The sequence below is a fragment of the Hoplias malabaricus genome, chromosome Y (genome assembly GCF_029633855.1).
Source record: "Hoplias malabaricus isolate fHopMal1 chromosome Y, fHopMal1.hap1, whole genome shotgun sequence".
In the NCBI taxonomy this organism is placed as follows: Eukaryota; Metazoa; Chordata; class Actinopteri; order Characiformes; family Erythrinidae; genus Hoplias; species Hoplias malabaricus.
Window position 1 is genome coordinate 16,564,796 of NC_089820.1, and position 15,312 is coordinate 16,580,107.

The following is a 15,312-nucleotide window of genomic DNA, read 5'->3' on the forward strand; positions in this document are numbered from 1 at the left end:
ATGAATAATTTTCCGGATGTACTGAAATTGTTGGTGTCTCTGAGGCTGGGAAAGTCTGCGGTTATTTTGTGTAATGTTTAGAATTGTTCTAGAGATGGTTCCTCACTGAGAAACTATCACCTCTCGGCGACTGGGGAGTTTCTACTTCGTGCGGAAATCAGACGGATGTGTGTTCCGTGTTTGTAAATGACCAGATGATAACGTTATTTCTCATTGTTTCGTTCCGCTCTTCACGCGCGGTTATTACACACTCGGTGTTCGCCTCAGCCTTCGGGAGGGTGTTTTATATTTTGATAAAGGGGCGTTTAAAGAGATCACAATCTGCTTCAGCGTAGCGCAGCTTCATCCGTGACCCTCCTCTCTGACCTGCGCAGAACGCTCCTCCGCGGCTGAACGCTCATATTGTTGAATATTTGGGTCCGTTCATCAATGTCACACTAACACAGTAAACGACTGCGTTCATGCGCAGTAATTTATTCAGGCGCACCTGAGATTTGTCCAGGTAATAATAAAACACACACACACACACACAGACAGACGGAATGATCTCGAAGGCTAATGCTCATAATGTTTTGACAAAACCAGGTCTGTGCGTCTCCTCACTTTCCCCTCCATTGTGATCTCTCCTCACATCTCCACACCACCTGAGCTTACACAAGTTTCCTTTAGCGCCCTAAAATCCACCCCCCCCCCCCACACACACACAAAGTCTGATCCTGTTGCTGAAATGGATTTGATTTCAGTGCCAGGCTTTTACTCTGTGGTCTGTATGACCCCCAGTATCAGAGAGGAGGAAATTGAAAGGGCGGCACAGTCCACAGTGCTGGAGCCTAGGAGCTGCCATTAAAGCCACATAAAACGCCTCTGGCAGCAGCTGTTGACCACTCCACACTGTCCTGATCCCCCAAAACAGTGTGCTGTGCTCAGGGGCTACAGCTTCACACACAGGGAGGAGCAGCCACACACACACAGGTGGGTGTGACACTGTGTGGGTGCCATTGGCATTACAGGACTGCAGCAGCAATGTAATCTCAGCAGAACATGAATAACTATGAACATGAAATGGATGGACAGACCATCAAAGATCAGTCAAGAATTAAAGAGGAAAATAATTAATATCATTTTAAAAAGTTGAGAGTGGATGGATGAAAGAGGAGATACACCAACTTTATAAAGAATGAGAATATGTTTAAATAATAAAGAGGTTTGAAAACTGAAACATGGACAGATAGAGAAGTAACTCGACCACAAACTTTTTCAGAACGGCAGACAGATTTATAGAAAGAGACAGAGATTGATCAATAGACAGATAGAGCGATAGATGGATGGATGGATGGACAGGAGAGGAACAGATATTAAAAGAGAAGCACATGCAGAGGGAGAGGGTTTTTGGATTTTCTTTTATTCAACACAATAAAACATTGATTGTTGCAGTTTGTTGACCCGTAAAATGTAAGGGTGAGATTTCCCTTCAGAGGCGAGCATATAATTATGCAAATAGAGAAGTGTCAGAGCTGTGATGTGGAGAGCGGAGGCGAGGCAGGGCAGCTTTCACTCGGCCTGGAGCTCACGACAAATCTCACACAGGAAAGAGGGAGCGAGCATGTGAAGGATTCGGGTGTAAGGCGAGTTCAGAGCAACTCCATTGTACAGAGTCTTCTGAATGCGATCTGATCACGCAGTGGCCATATTCACACTCGGCATTAGCTGCTCTGAGATGTGTGAAGACCACTGCTCATTGTCCAAACAACCAGGATGGCTGGGCTGGTACCACATCCAGTCTGTTCTCCATCTTCACCCTGGAGCATTAAGTCTGACAAAAAAACTGGCAGCAGAACTGTTGATAAAAATACATAATGAACTTGAATTTATTGCCAATGGAGCACCTGCACATCTTCTGAAGGTTTGGTTCCTGGACAAAATAAGACTTTCAAAAACAGTCAAGTCCTAATAGAGGACACCAGCGTTTTTTGGAATCTACCACTTTAGTCTTCAGTGAACACAAACTCTTCAGTCTTCAAAGTTCAGGCACTTCTGGTCAAATGAATGAATTGATTTTGCGAGTGACAACACGTTTCAGTAAACAGTGAAGCACAGAAAGGGTTAATCTCCTTAATTTAACAAATTAGACAAAAAAGTCTTCAAACAAACCTGTGTTTCATGCATCTCCGTCTATGTTAAACTCTTCTAAAATGACCAGGATTATGCCGCATTGAACATGCACTCCTTGTAGAAGAAGTGTTAACTTATTTTCACATGGAAAATCAACAACACATGTAACACATAACAGATGTAATTACAAGCACACCTCATATCCATCCAGTTTTCCGCGTCTATGCAAATGAAGTAAAACACTGTGAATAAGAAGATGCAGATGAGAGGTAAAGTGAAAGCACTTTAATTAGAGCTGGCGATGGTTAAAGGCAGGAACTGTGCGAGTTTGAGGAGAAACGTGCTGCTCTGGGCTCCATCTGATCTGCTGCTGCTTTGACTGACACTTCTTGTGTTTAACACTGGCCTCATTGTGCGTGTGGGCCTCTCCTCTCCTCTTTCTCGGCAGAGCTGTGGCGCTGTTACGTGAGCTGAGCAGGTGAGGACGGCGGCTCACCTTCCCTGGGAACAGGGCAGCCAGGCGGCCTTATCGGAGCGCTGACCTCTGACACCACAACTCCTCACACTGAAAGCGATGCCTTCCCCAGCACTGGACTGTAAATAGTGTGAGTCAGAGTGAGACCTAAGGAATAAAAGCTCTAGTAAAGACGTTTTTTTTTACTGTGGTGGAGGGGAATGAAGGAGAGAACAAAAACACAGCATACACCAGTACAAATTAAGGCACCAAAAAGGGTTCTTCGGAGCCATGGCTTGAAGAACGTGTTTTGGTTCCTTAAAGGAACTAAAGTTCTTTATTAGTTTCTAAACACAGACGGAAGACTTTTAATTTCAAACCAGAGCTGTACATATTTCAGAGAGCGGTTATAGATCAACAAATAAACAATGGTGTCATAATATAAGCTTAGAAAATTATTTATTCCATAACAGCCATGATTTTTGCAGATCATCATAAAAAGAAGAATATTAACAATATTAAATCAACGATTAAAAGCCAATAGAGTGGAAATGCAACTATGGCAAAGTAGGATGCATTAGCAACGATTTCGGAATGACTTACGTTACACTGATATGCAGAAGACTGAAAACTAAAATCATAACGAATAATCATTTCACCAACAAACCACTTTAACATCCCCCATTCAAAACGACTGATTTCTCAATATAAATGTAGAAATCACTTGATTAAAAAATAGCAAGTGTTAAAACGCTTCATAATTTACATATCAAATGTAGGCCTGTATTCGGATTTGGTTTAAGGCTGCACTTCTCACACACAGTCGGCTCACGACATATGGCTTAGTAGTCTATACTAGAAAAAAAAAACAGAAAACTGAATTTGCCTTGTTTATTCCTAAGGCAAGTGTATTCAAATTCCAGAGCGATCTCACTTCTCCAACTCAGCAGTAAATAAGCAACGTCCTGCAATTAAAGATAAAGAAATTGTGCATTTTTTCACTTCTACTACACTATTAAAAGTTAAACTTCAGTCTCAAAGTAAACAACAAAAAAACCCCTAAAAGCATCTGATGTTCCTGAATGTGGATATATTTAGTGCACTATTTATTTTGGTTAAAACGTAAAATATGCAAACACTGAAATAGCCTGCCTTTAAAGATCTAGAAGTCGGTCCCCACAGTGACAGAGCAGTGGAAGATTATTTGGAGTCAGAGCAGAGTGATGTGCTGACGCGTCTGAACGACGTATCTTTAAGCTTTGATTAATACCACATTGTCTTGAAGACAATGTCTGTTGTTTATGCCAAAAAAAAGTGACATAACATGTGCTTTATAGGGAGAGCGGAGGATGTTAAAAATGTGAGATTTACCAGGCGTGAGCACTGGAAAAAAGGGAGGATACACTGTGCAAACAACTAAAGGAATCCCTTTTATGCTTTGGATATTAACTCTCCCGATCCTGACACGCAGGAAGGACACGGCGGATATTCCGACACTGGTGAACCGACTTATCTTTTCTGTTCAGAAGAAATATCCTTAAAACTCAACCTTGATATGTGGCTTTACGAGATTTAAAAGCAGGAAAGGCTTTTTTAAACCTACAGCACGCTGCTCGTGGCTTTCGGGATATCAATCTTCTTTCTCTGTTTAAATTCCACGGACGTTAATACGATTATAAATCAACTACTCAGATTATTACTTGCCACGAAAGATCTGTGTCAAATATGTATATTCATGAGCAAAATGACTAAGTATTGCGAGTTCCACAGCACTGAACGAATCCCGGAATTGGCAACAAGTCCGGAATCTGAAGTATGTAAATGTCCAAAGCACGGGACCTCGGGGGGACAAGAGCGTGTGTGTGAGCGTGTATGTGTTTCCCAGGCATTAGCTCAGTTCAGAGCGATGTCAGGACAATTAGAGGTGCACCGCGAGGCGCAGTGCGGAGCCGCCTGTCAGCCTTAATCTGGCCACCGACGGGTCGCCACCGAATCCACACAGCAGCCCAGGGGAGGCACAAGCAGTGGAGCCATATTGCTTTGACAGTTGCACTCATCTAGAAGTAATGCAAAACGCTATTCTGATGTATACACACCGACCCTGCACTCCACGACATGAGACAATGTGCTGGAAGCAGGGCCTGCAGGGGAGGGTTATTTTTCATTAAGAGCGAAAGAAGAAACTCATACAGGGTGGAGGGAGAGGGCTCGGAGCTTCTCTGATGTTCTAGAGGTCCTCATGCTTGACTCGGTTGGAGCTGCGTGTAGGTACGGTGCTCGATGGCTCCTCTTCATCCTCGCCTTCATCCATTTGATGCTCCAGATGTTTGTCAAAAAACTTGAAGATGGAGTGAAAGCTTCTCCATGAAGTCAGCTCGTGTCTCTCAGTGCCTGTGAACAGAGCAGAGGCAGAGTGAAGATGCAAAGATTAGACTGAAAACGAAAATAAAGACGGATTATGTGTTAAAGGGCAGTGCTGTGACCTTTCAGATGAAATTATTATTATTTTTTTTTTTTGTTGGATGTACAGCTGAGGTCCAAGACTTCAGACTTTTGTGGATGTGTGTCCAAACAACTTAATAAAACTGACGCTGCAGAACGGTTTGGAATAGTTCCTGCATGTGAGCAAGTGTAATACAGTAGAGTGAAAATGTCAGAAACCTGCCTTTACTTATTTTCTTTGCAGTGGCGCCAAAGCTAAAATTCCCAGGTTAATCCTGAACATATTTAATAATATTAAGGTGGTTCTGAGAACATTCACAGCTCAATATTTGACTTGACTTTGGCTTGTTGACAACTCCATGTCCTTTCAGGCCCATAGCGTTAAGTTCCTTCCTAATTATGTCTAACATATATCTTATGTCTAATGTGCCCAGCTATAAAACAGGCCAGTCCGACTGGAAAGTGCACAAACAGTGTGGTTTCTGACCTTTCTATAGTAATGCAGATTCATCAGACTTTGGTGTCGAACCCTGGAGTACCACACACAAGCTCTCGCCGTATCAAGTTCTGTATATATCCCTTACCACTTTTTCATTTATTGAGACGTATGCAAAGCAATGAACAATGGAAGCACTGACCACCGCCGGTGGAAGATTGAGTGTTCTCTCTGGTGACTAAAGCCCAGCTATCAGTTCATCCACGGAAAGGCTCGGTTTCTGCCTCTTGCGGCAGGTTAAAGAATTCCCATGTTCGGGTCACTGGGCTCTGGAGGAGTGACATGTACACCTCAAGTCCCCGTCGTACCTTTCAAAGTCCTCATCGAACCTTTTCAAAGTCCTTAAAGCACCTCTCCACAATGAGAGCAACAGCGAGCCAGGCACTTAAACACTGTAATTTGTCGTTTTATTGTGTTATCTGTCAGCGTGTTATCTCCTCTCCGAGCACTCTCCATGTACAGTATTCCAGCAGCACTTGTCCAGCCCCATGTTATTGAGCGCAGCTGAAATTTTTACAACCCCACTGATTTCTCACGTTCAACAGTGCCTTTGTCTGAAAGCACTTTCTGCGCGGTGCATAGAGGATTGGCTCGATACGTCTTTTTTGTCGTTCCTTTCTTTTCTTGCGACCGAACTGAAAGGGCCTACCCGCAGGGATACAATTAAAAAGCACCTTTAAGGCCCATGCCAAAAGAGTTCTCAAATGGCCACCACACTGACCTCCATGTTTATTAGATTGACCTTTGTCTGGCCAGTATTGATGAAGATAGCAGTGCTGAGATGTGTGAGGGAGTGTGCATCAATGGGTTTTTTCTAGCTTGGCGAGTGATCAGCGCCTCAGGTCAAGTTTACCAAGCTGGCAATCAGCGAGTCAATAACTCCTGCCCAAACAATCTCTTTACCTGTGTAGGTCCTGGCACAACACACCACTGGAGAAGAAGACATCGCCTCCTTCACGGCTCTTATTTATAATTTATATCCAATTTAAAGCACAGGGCTTCCAATTGTTCTCTCTTTCCCTCCAACTAGCCCCCTCTCTCTCTCTTTCTCGCTCTCTCTTTTTTCCCCCTCTCCCTCTCTCTCTCTCTCCTTCTTCTTCAGGAGTGATCAATGGTGGAGGGCTTACTTTTTGTTACCTTGAACCAGCGGTGAACTCCTGAGCGGGCGAAAGCTTCTCGCACTGATCCTCGCTACAGGGTCAGCAACAGTGCATCTCCAAGCAGAAATGCAAATTACGCGGGGCCCTGGGGCGACCCCTGCAGGAGCTCCGCCCCCACTGGCCACATCAACCTCTGACGAGCACTCGCCAGCGCGCTTCACTAATAGGCTTTTATTACACCACTGTGCCATTCACTAATTGCCAAGATGTGTCGAATGTAATCAATAGTGTATGTGTGGGTTACACTTGATCATACGGCGAGAACGGAGAAGGACAGTCATGTGCAGTCAGGCCGCAAATTCAATTAATGCCTTTAAGATGTGCCCACGGATTACGAGTCATTTTTCTCCAGGAAGACGGGTCTGTCTCACAAAGAGGAAGAAATATGACAGTCACTCTTTCTCTCGCTCTCTTTTTTTTCCAGGGATTCTGTTTTCCAGGAGGGATTTTTTATAAGCTGTTGGCTGTCAGAGGGATATAGCTGATAAATTTCTGCCTCATGAAAGTAGTATTAATGTCAAATTAAAAAATCATTACAACGTAACTGGGAGGATTATTAAACTATCAGTAGCTCATTTACTCTAAGAGTAAAAAAAAAGAAAAATCAAACTAAACATTTATTTAATTACTAAGGCTATGCTCTGTTTGTTAATTTAATAAGGTATGCTGTATTTACACACTTTTATTAATGCTTGGAATAGGCATCACTTGAGTATTACATTTATTTTTGCAAGGACGGAGTGAACAGTGAATACTCACGGCCGCATAAAAACGGCGATGAACTGTGATAAGCAACAAATTAAATTTAATCTTTAATAACATAAAATAATATTTATACCACGTGTAAATGAAGTAAAATCAATTACAGTGTATTTAACAATTTTATTGCGGAGACTTGAATTTACTGTTTTTTTTGTTGTTGTTGTTGTTTATTTGTATCTTTTTATTTGGCTATGGAACTTCAGTGCATGGTGTTTATTATTTAGAAAATGTCCAGGTTTAAAAGCGCCCAGATGTTAAGTGTTGTTTGCACTGTACTGAAAGTGTGTAATAATTTTAAATAAATACAAAAATAAACATAACCACGTTAACAGAGTTACATGATTTCCATACGCACTTAAAGAAAGAATAAGTTCTAAAAACATGGAGCAGTAAGGAACGCCAACACTCTAGAGCTCGGGAACAGAACACAGTTTGTAAAGTTCATTGTGTGCTTTACGATTCGCTCTTTTGAGATTATTCTTCCAGACAGTAGATCTAATCAGTCTGATGCTTAATGCCTAACTGGATTCTTTCAGGATCTTTAAATAGCTCTTTAATCACTTTGGGATAAACAGGGTTTTTAAAAACAAACAAACAAACAAACACAAGTTATAACCCCACTACCTAATAAGTCAAAAATGGTAATCCTAGCTGCCGGTGAGGCATCAAAGAACAAACACTAGGGGAATGAGCAGTCGCAGCACTGCTGCGAGTTTTACTCCACGCCAAACAGAAAAAAAAAAAATATCAAAGTGTGCTGATTATAATTAGCCTCCATCTGTAGCATGCCATTCAAACCTGTCTCTTAATTGATTGAACACGACTGGCATATTTCATTTAATTTTCAAAATTGTTTGCTTTCATTATGCAGGCGTTTTGATATGTCGTAATTACACTGTGGTGGGGAAATAACGGTATCTTAGAATCTAGTATTTATTAAATGAATAAATAAATAAATACATACATAAACAAATATGGAGTATTTTCATTTATTTTCATTTATGTTCGTTTATGTTTCGCATCACAATCGAGAAATCACAACAATGTATATATAAATATTTACCTGAGCAAATATAATATTGGAATGTACACGTTTTCCTAATTTATTCCAACAGGAGGGAACAGACTGAGAAGCTACACTGTCAGTGAAGGGAAACAAGAGGCTGCTAACAGAACTTGTGTGTGCCGTGTGTGTCCCTGTTGGCGTACGAGTTGGAGTTCCAACCCCGGCTCTCTATGATATTTGTTTGCTCGATGCCCTGGTGGTTTGGCTCTTTGGCGGTGCATGCCTGACCGAGGGAAAGGGGATCTGAGTGTGCTCAGCTTGGGGACTAATGAGACCAGACGAGGTGCCAATGTTCTTACACACCGCACCAACCCAACTCTCAGTAAATGGAGAATATGCAAAGCCACAAGCCGTGTTTCATAAGACGGCTAATCAAATCTATATTTACACATATACAACCTCGCCGCAACAGCCCCCCTCCCTTAGAAAAGCATGCAGCATCGCACTTCATGCCCAATGCTGGAAGCACGTTTTACAGTTATTACTGTTGTGGCAAAATCATGCCTTGTTTATACTGGGTGTAATTAAATTAATGTATAAAAACACACACTCACACTCGCAGATACAAAGGAGGGGAAAACCCATAAACACACGCACCTACAATTTCATCAAAAAGTCACACCACTCTAATGCAATTCGCTGTCAACACTTGCCCATGTAAGGGATGGTGTCTGCTGATGTTTTCCCCCCTCTCTGCCTCTTTTAATTACTTTACTTATTATTGTCGTTGGAGCAAACAGAGGCAGAACTCATTACACAACCATAAATGAGAAAAGCTGAACGAGTGGCTGCAGGGCCTGCTCAGAGGACTTGCAATTCACTTTAGAGAGAGAGAGAGAGAGAGAGAGATGGAGAGAAAACCACAAAGTTATCACAACTCTCTTTCCACATTATTCAAATTGAGGAGTTTTGAACTATGCCGGTATTAAATGTGTGGTCCACTGCACGTGCCCAGAGTGTCCCTGAACCAGGACTTACACGGCAACCGCACAAGATTTAACTCTTTTTTTTATTATTATTATTTCATTTTCCATTTACAAGACTGTGTGTGTAATAAAGATCACAGCTTATGAAGATGAAAATTGACACCCATAGAGCAAGGCCAGTTTGGGCTGTCCACTATGAAGCTCTCCTCTTTGCCAGTGGCTTATGGTGTGGTAAGTATTCAAATACTGAGGACATAGGCTTGAATGGTCGAGTGGCTCAATTGAAAGAATGGCCTAACGACTACACATTAGTCTCACATGACCATTAGGGCTTAGGAGGTAAATTAAGTTCTGCTTAAAGTTGGCTAGTGAGGAAGGTACCCTAACTCCACTCAACTCTCCCAAAGACAGAACAAAAATACCTTTATCATTACCATAATTTAGCGCATTTTTATATTCTATTTGTTTAAAATGTAAGAGATAGTTTAATATTATAAAATACATTTTTAAAAACTTACCGAACATCTACCTTCTGTTTTTACATCTCACACCTTCTGTATTTTACACCCGTTGTGTATCACACCTATCTGTGTGATAGAGCACCATGTCTCATATCCAGGAGGAGGGCAAGGCAAGAAAAAAGAAACATCACTGACAGTGCAGTAAAATTACAGGAGATTTCAAGGCTAATTTGAGGTCTAATTTGTTGGCAAGTCAAACAACCTCAGTCCACATTAGCATGATTAAGTTAGCCCTGTTCAAATGACTGCGTATCTCCGAGATAACTCGGGGAGGAGCGGGCACAAAAGCAAACGACAGTGACGGGGAAGCCCGGAGAGCAAACAACTCCTAAGCTCCTCTGGCTAATCATCATGGTGCTAGCATATTCATGAAGGAGACAAGGCAGATTGATGCCGGTGCTAGCTTTTTTCACAGCGCAACTGATGATTAGACAGCTAGTCTGCTGAGATTTAGGAGAGAGACACAAGACACAGAGAGTGCTTTAGAGCCTGAGAGGGTAATATACACCTTCACATGGGTGTGCACAACACACACACACACACACACACACACACACACGCACACACGCAAACACACGCACACACTTACACTTCAATCCACTGGGAGCAAACTGGCAACAATTAAAATGCCCAGCTGCTTGTCTAGCACAAGCAGCCCTTTATGACATGACTGTCACTCCCTCCAGCTATCAGGTAAACAGAAAAAGGACGAATACTTGAATGAAAGGAGGGAGAATCACATGGTAACAAATGAACCGAGGCTTAACGTCAGTCTCTGTGTACAATGCGACTCAGACACAGGCCTAGAAGAGAGCTAATTCACACAAGCTTAGCCTAGCATAATGGGATGTGACAGGAGCGCACAATGGAATGTGGCGTATCAATTGAAAAAAATTGCACATGCAGTGGCAGATTTTATTTTGGGACACTGTTAACGCAGACAAAAGCATAAAAAGACTCCAAATTCCAGATTTTATTTACAGCTAAGTGTTTACTGACAGAGTAATGTCATATTTAGCACTTGTTTATATAGTGCTTATCATGCATTGTGCTAGAGCTGTAATAGCACATGGTACACTATACTACTCTTTGAGCGTCACAACACAATTGTCTAGGCATACAGTACAAGATAAGCACTATTATTACGTACGTCGAAGGCTATAAAGGGAAGCAGCTATTGTCTGGCATCTTCAGATAAGCCTATAGATAAACAAATGCAATAAGGCCAAACATTGGGGAATAAACAATCTACACTTCCTTCTCTTGCTGCTTGTAAGGTATGACAAGTCGGAACCGATGTCAGATTAGAGCACACAAATCAGCTGCTTCTATACAGAAAAGGCCTTAATAACCTCCATAGGTCCTAACTACGCCACTTAATTACTTAGCAATTCTTAAGAGTGAAGAAACAAATGCCATTACAAAAGAAGAACAGCACGCTTTATGAATCCATCAGAGCTAGGCTTACGCTGAAAGTCCTTGTGCTTCGCGTAGGGCAGGGCGAGTCCCATAAAATCATAGACCTTGATAACTCAGAGACAATGCGGGTGAGTGTATGAGTGCAGAGGCACAAGCCGAATCAATAGCTGCTCAATACATAAATAAGGGCATGGGGCTGAGTGTGTTTACAAAGGGAGCAGCAGGAGTCAAGAACAGGAGCAAGCTCTCTAGTCTTTGAGCCATGGCACATGTGTCATCCATATTGACAGTGTGTAAACTGGAGTGAGGAGGATCAGTCTTTGGCTTGGCTGAGATGTGAGTCCACAAGTCTCACAGGAACACTGAGCAAGGCTGAGAGGGAAAAAAATGCAAACTGGGTGAACCAGTTCACAGATTTGATCAGATTTCATGCATAACTGAGATACTGCACTGTACTTTAAAGTGTAAGTGTAGGGTGATGCAACAAGGTGTAAATCAGATAATGTCAATCACACCAACACCAAAGTCAAGAGAAACTAGCTTTTACCTTTTAATTTTACTGTTACTACTATTAGCATAAACTATTATTGACAATTCAGGGTTATCATAGTCCTAATGCAGCATCACCAACGTGTCCAAAATCCAAACATACTGACAACTGCTATATTCCATGATACTCGTATCATGGAATATAGCAGTTGTCAGTCCCAGATTTTCATTCATTTATTTCACAGTGGAATGTCTTGATCAGGAAAACAAAATAACAGAAATACAAGCCACTCATTAGTCATCTTGTTCCTCTGATCACACAAAATAATACATTTTCCAATCCAAATTGCACACTAAATGAACCTGCACGGTGGCTACGGCAAAAAACAAAAGACATCAAGAAGAAACAACGTCTCATGCATATTTAATATAGTGGTAGAGGACATAGTAGCACACAGAACGCTTGGGGTTCCACAAACAGATAGTGATTTTACAGTTTCCAATGAGAACAAGCAAATGGATAACTGCTCCGGTGACTGCTTTAATGGGGCGACTTTCTTTTTTATTCTGGGATTAGTAATGAGCATGTCCAAGTCATGTGGTTAACTGTTATTGTGACACTGTTCTTTGCAATATGCAAATAAGCCCTCAGACCAAGGATCAGGACCACAAGGAAACCCTTGCAGACAAGGAGAGAACACAACAAACTACTCAGCGGTATCAATTAATTTAGCTGGATATCTCTGAGTAGTTTGGTGTTATCTCTCTTTGTCTGCAGGGGTTTCCTCCCACAGTTCAAAAACACATGTTGGTAGGTGCAGTGGATATTCAAACAGATGTTAGTGTGTGGTGCCCAGTATGAATCAGTGACTATGCCAAATGTCATCACTGGTCCCAAACACAAGACTCAACACTCAGACAAACTTCAGCTGTAAAGAGCCCTCCACGGTTCTCAGGTAGAGAACTTCCTGTCCACTCTCCATCCTGAGAGCGTCTCGAGTATGGAGACTGTTGTCTGGCTGTGCTGCCATTTGCAATTAGGGGTCGTCTTCAGAGTGGCCCATGTACGACTGGTGGCAGACATGACGGTGTTAGCGTTAGCAGCTAATGCATGGGGTTACACTTCACTTGGGCCAGGCAGGCGGGCTGACCTTGCTGTCCCCACATTAGCTCTGTTATCTTGGAGGGGGGAGAGTGGTAGTAGAGATAGGCCTGGAGTGGGCAGCGGGGGCGGGGCAGAGCAGAAATAGATCACTTAGGGGAACAAAGTGTAATTAATGGGTGGATGGAGATAAAAGGGTCCTGGCTGCTATCTGGGAATGTGCTAATGGGGTTCACACACACTCAGCAAGACCAGGGGACGAACCCTTACAGAGTGTGAGCTAATGTGTGCTTGTATGGAGAGAAAGCCAGTATAAGTATGTTGGTAATGACTTGGTAATGCATAAGAAAAATTCTTGTAGCGAGTATGTAATGCAATTAAGTTGACCGTGTTCCTGGGATGCTCCGAGTGTTCATATGGTCAGTACATGTGTACACAGACTAGAATCAGAGTTATCAACACTTGACATCAAAGACAAACACAACCTCATATGGGTATCTTCCAAAAAGGTTTAGCTTCCATTCTCAAGCTTGACTCCAACGATTACTTATTCAGCGAGTAGATTTCTTGACGATATAGTAATTACTTGACGAAATTCATTGGTAGGATGAGTTAATCAATGTTAAAATATGTAAATATTTTGTTGCTATCATAATTAATTCTATAATAGTTTCCTATGTTATTCTAAAAATATAGATTAAGATTCTTAACAAAGAGCCCGAACACCACAGAGAGTAAAGTGCCTACTCTGTAACTGGACAGTGATCCATTATGACATCATCTTACCAGTTGTTTGTTTCATTTCCTGTAATACATTCTTAAGTTAATCTAAGATAATCTAAGATATTTTATGTTTCTTTCAATCAATCAATCAACCAACCAACCAACCAATCAAGGGGCATGGTTTTAAGTGGGAACATTTTTGATTGTTTCAACTTGATAACATAACAAAAAAAATTTATTTTACTTTATCATGATTTTTAAGAAAGTACTGTGATGGATTTTTGTGAACAGGTACAGAGAGAAGTCATGGTCTACGCCACAAAATTCTCTTTCAAACTTTCTTCTAATCTTCTTAATATGCATTTAAACACTGTCTGACACTTATGTTCACACACTTTCTACCCTCACATCAACCCCATGAGTGATGTTATTACACTTGGCTCTGTGGCAGGTCTTCAAATGAACTAGACGTTGTTGTTTACTCAGCAGAGGGCCGGAGGAAGCACGGCGGTCAGCTGAAGGTCAGGCCATGGTGACGAAGAGGACGCTAATTGACAGGAACTTCCGAACGACCTCCTGTCTGCTCGGCTCCCTGCGTCAGGAGCCCGGCCAGGAGCCGGCTGGGGAGCCTCAATGACGGGGCCCGGCCCCTCTGTACTGGGTGGTTGTTTAAATTGGATTTCCCCTGTTTGTTTCAGGACAGACAGTGGAAGGAGGACACGAGGGCAAAGGTACGGGATTCCCCCGGCCTACAGATGGTGAGGAATGGACGGGGCGAGGCAGACGTGGACACTGATAAGACAGAAATGTTCGTTTTTGTGAAAACATACTGTGCTTCAAATCATACAGGCCTTTTCACTTCAGGGAAATTTTGCCTGTAATAATTGTTCGAAATATTCACTTACAAACTTCCATGACCGAAAGCAATTCTAAGTGTTTTTAATTTCAAGCAGATTATAACAAATCCTGTTAGTTTCAAAGGACATTTGAACCTTAACGAAACTGAATGCAGTAATCAACAATGAGCAAATGGTTTTTACGTTTTTGCATTTATTCTGTAGCTCTTTTAATTCAGTCTTTGACCTACGTTTAACCCCAAAACGTCCAGTTGTGCTGTGTGATAGTAGCACTGAGCGAGCATGAGACTGCAATTTGTCAGGAGAGAGAAAAATTTCAAAGAAAAATAAAAAAAAAAAAACCTCTGCAAGCCTTCAATTTGACCTTGGACTATTTGGACAGCACCAGCAGAGAGTGATGGTATGAGGAAGAGAGAGAAAGAGAAAAATTTAATGTCTACACAACAAATAGGAAAATAACTAGCAATCCAAAGGGTTTTACTATGGTTTTCTATCCCTAACAAAGACATTCCACAACGCGTCTTCTGCAAATAAATACAAAACAAAGTAAAAAAAAAAACAGAGTGAAAAAGTGAAAAATACTGAAAAGATTTTTAAAAAAACACAGCTGAAGTTGGTGAAACTAGTAGCTACAAAAACGTCCCCCTTGTCATGTACAGAGCTGATGTGAATGTGTTCACAAAATACACAAACACTGTGAAAAAACAACAACAACAACAACAAAAAGAGAATGATTCATACGGTAAAAGCTGCCAAAATTAGCAGTTGTGAGAAACTAGCGGA

General features: G+C 41.8%; 1 protein-coding gene across 3 annotated transcripts in view; it reads right to left on the bottom strand.

Annotated features, from left to right (window-relative positions):
* Positions 1 to 2,333: 2,333 nt before the first annotated feature.
* The window catches only part of LOC136678603 (cotranscriptional regulator ARB2A homolog), a 172,099-nt gene continuing 159,120 nt past the window's right edge, over positions 2,334 to 15,312 (bottom strand). For all 3 annotated transcript variants that reach the window (XM_066656649.1, XM_066656651.1, XM_066656650.1), the window contains exon 11: positions 2,334 to 4,957. In XM_066656649.1, the coding sequence (XP_066512746.1) occupies positions 4,794 to 4,957 (164 nt within the window). In that variant the 3' untranslated portion in view covers positions 2,334 to 4,793. The remainder of the gene's footprint in view (positions 4,958 to 15,312) is intronic.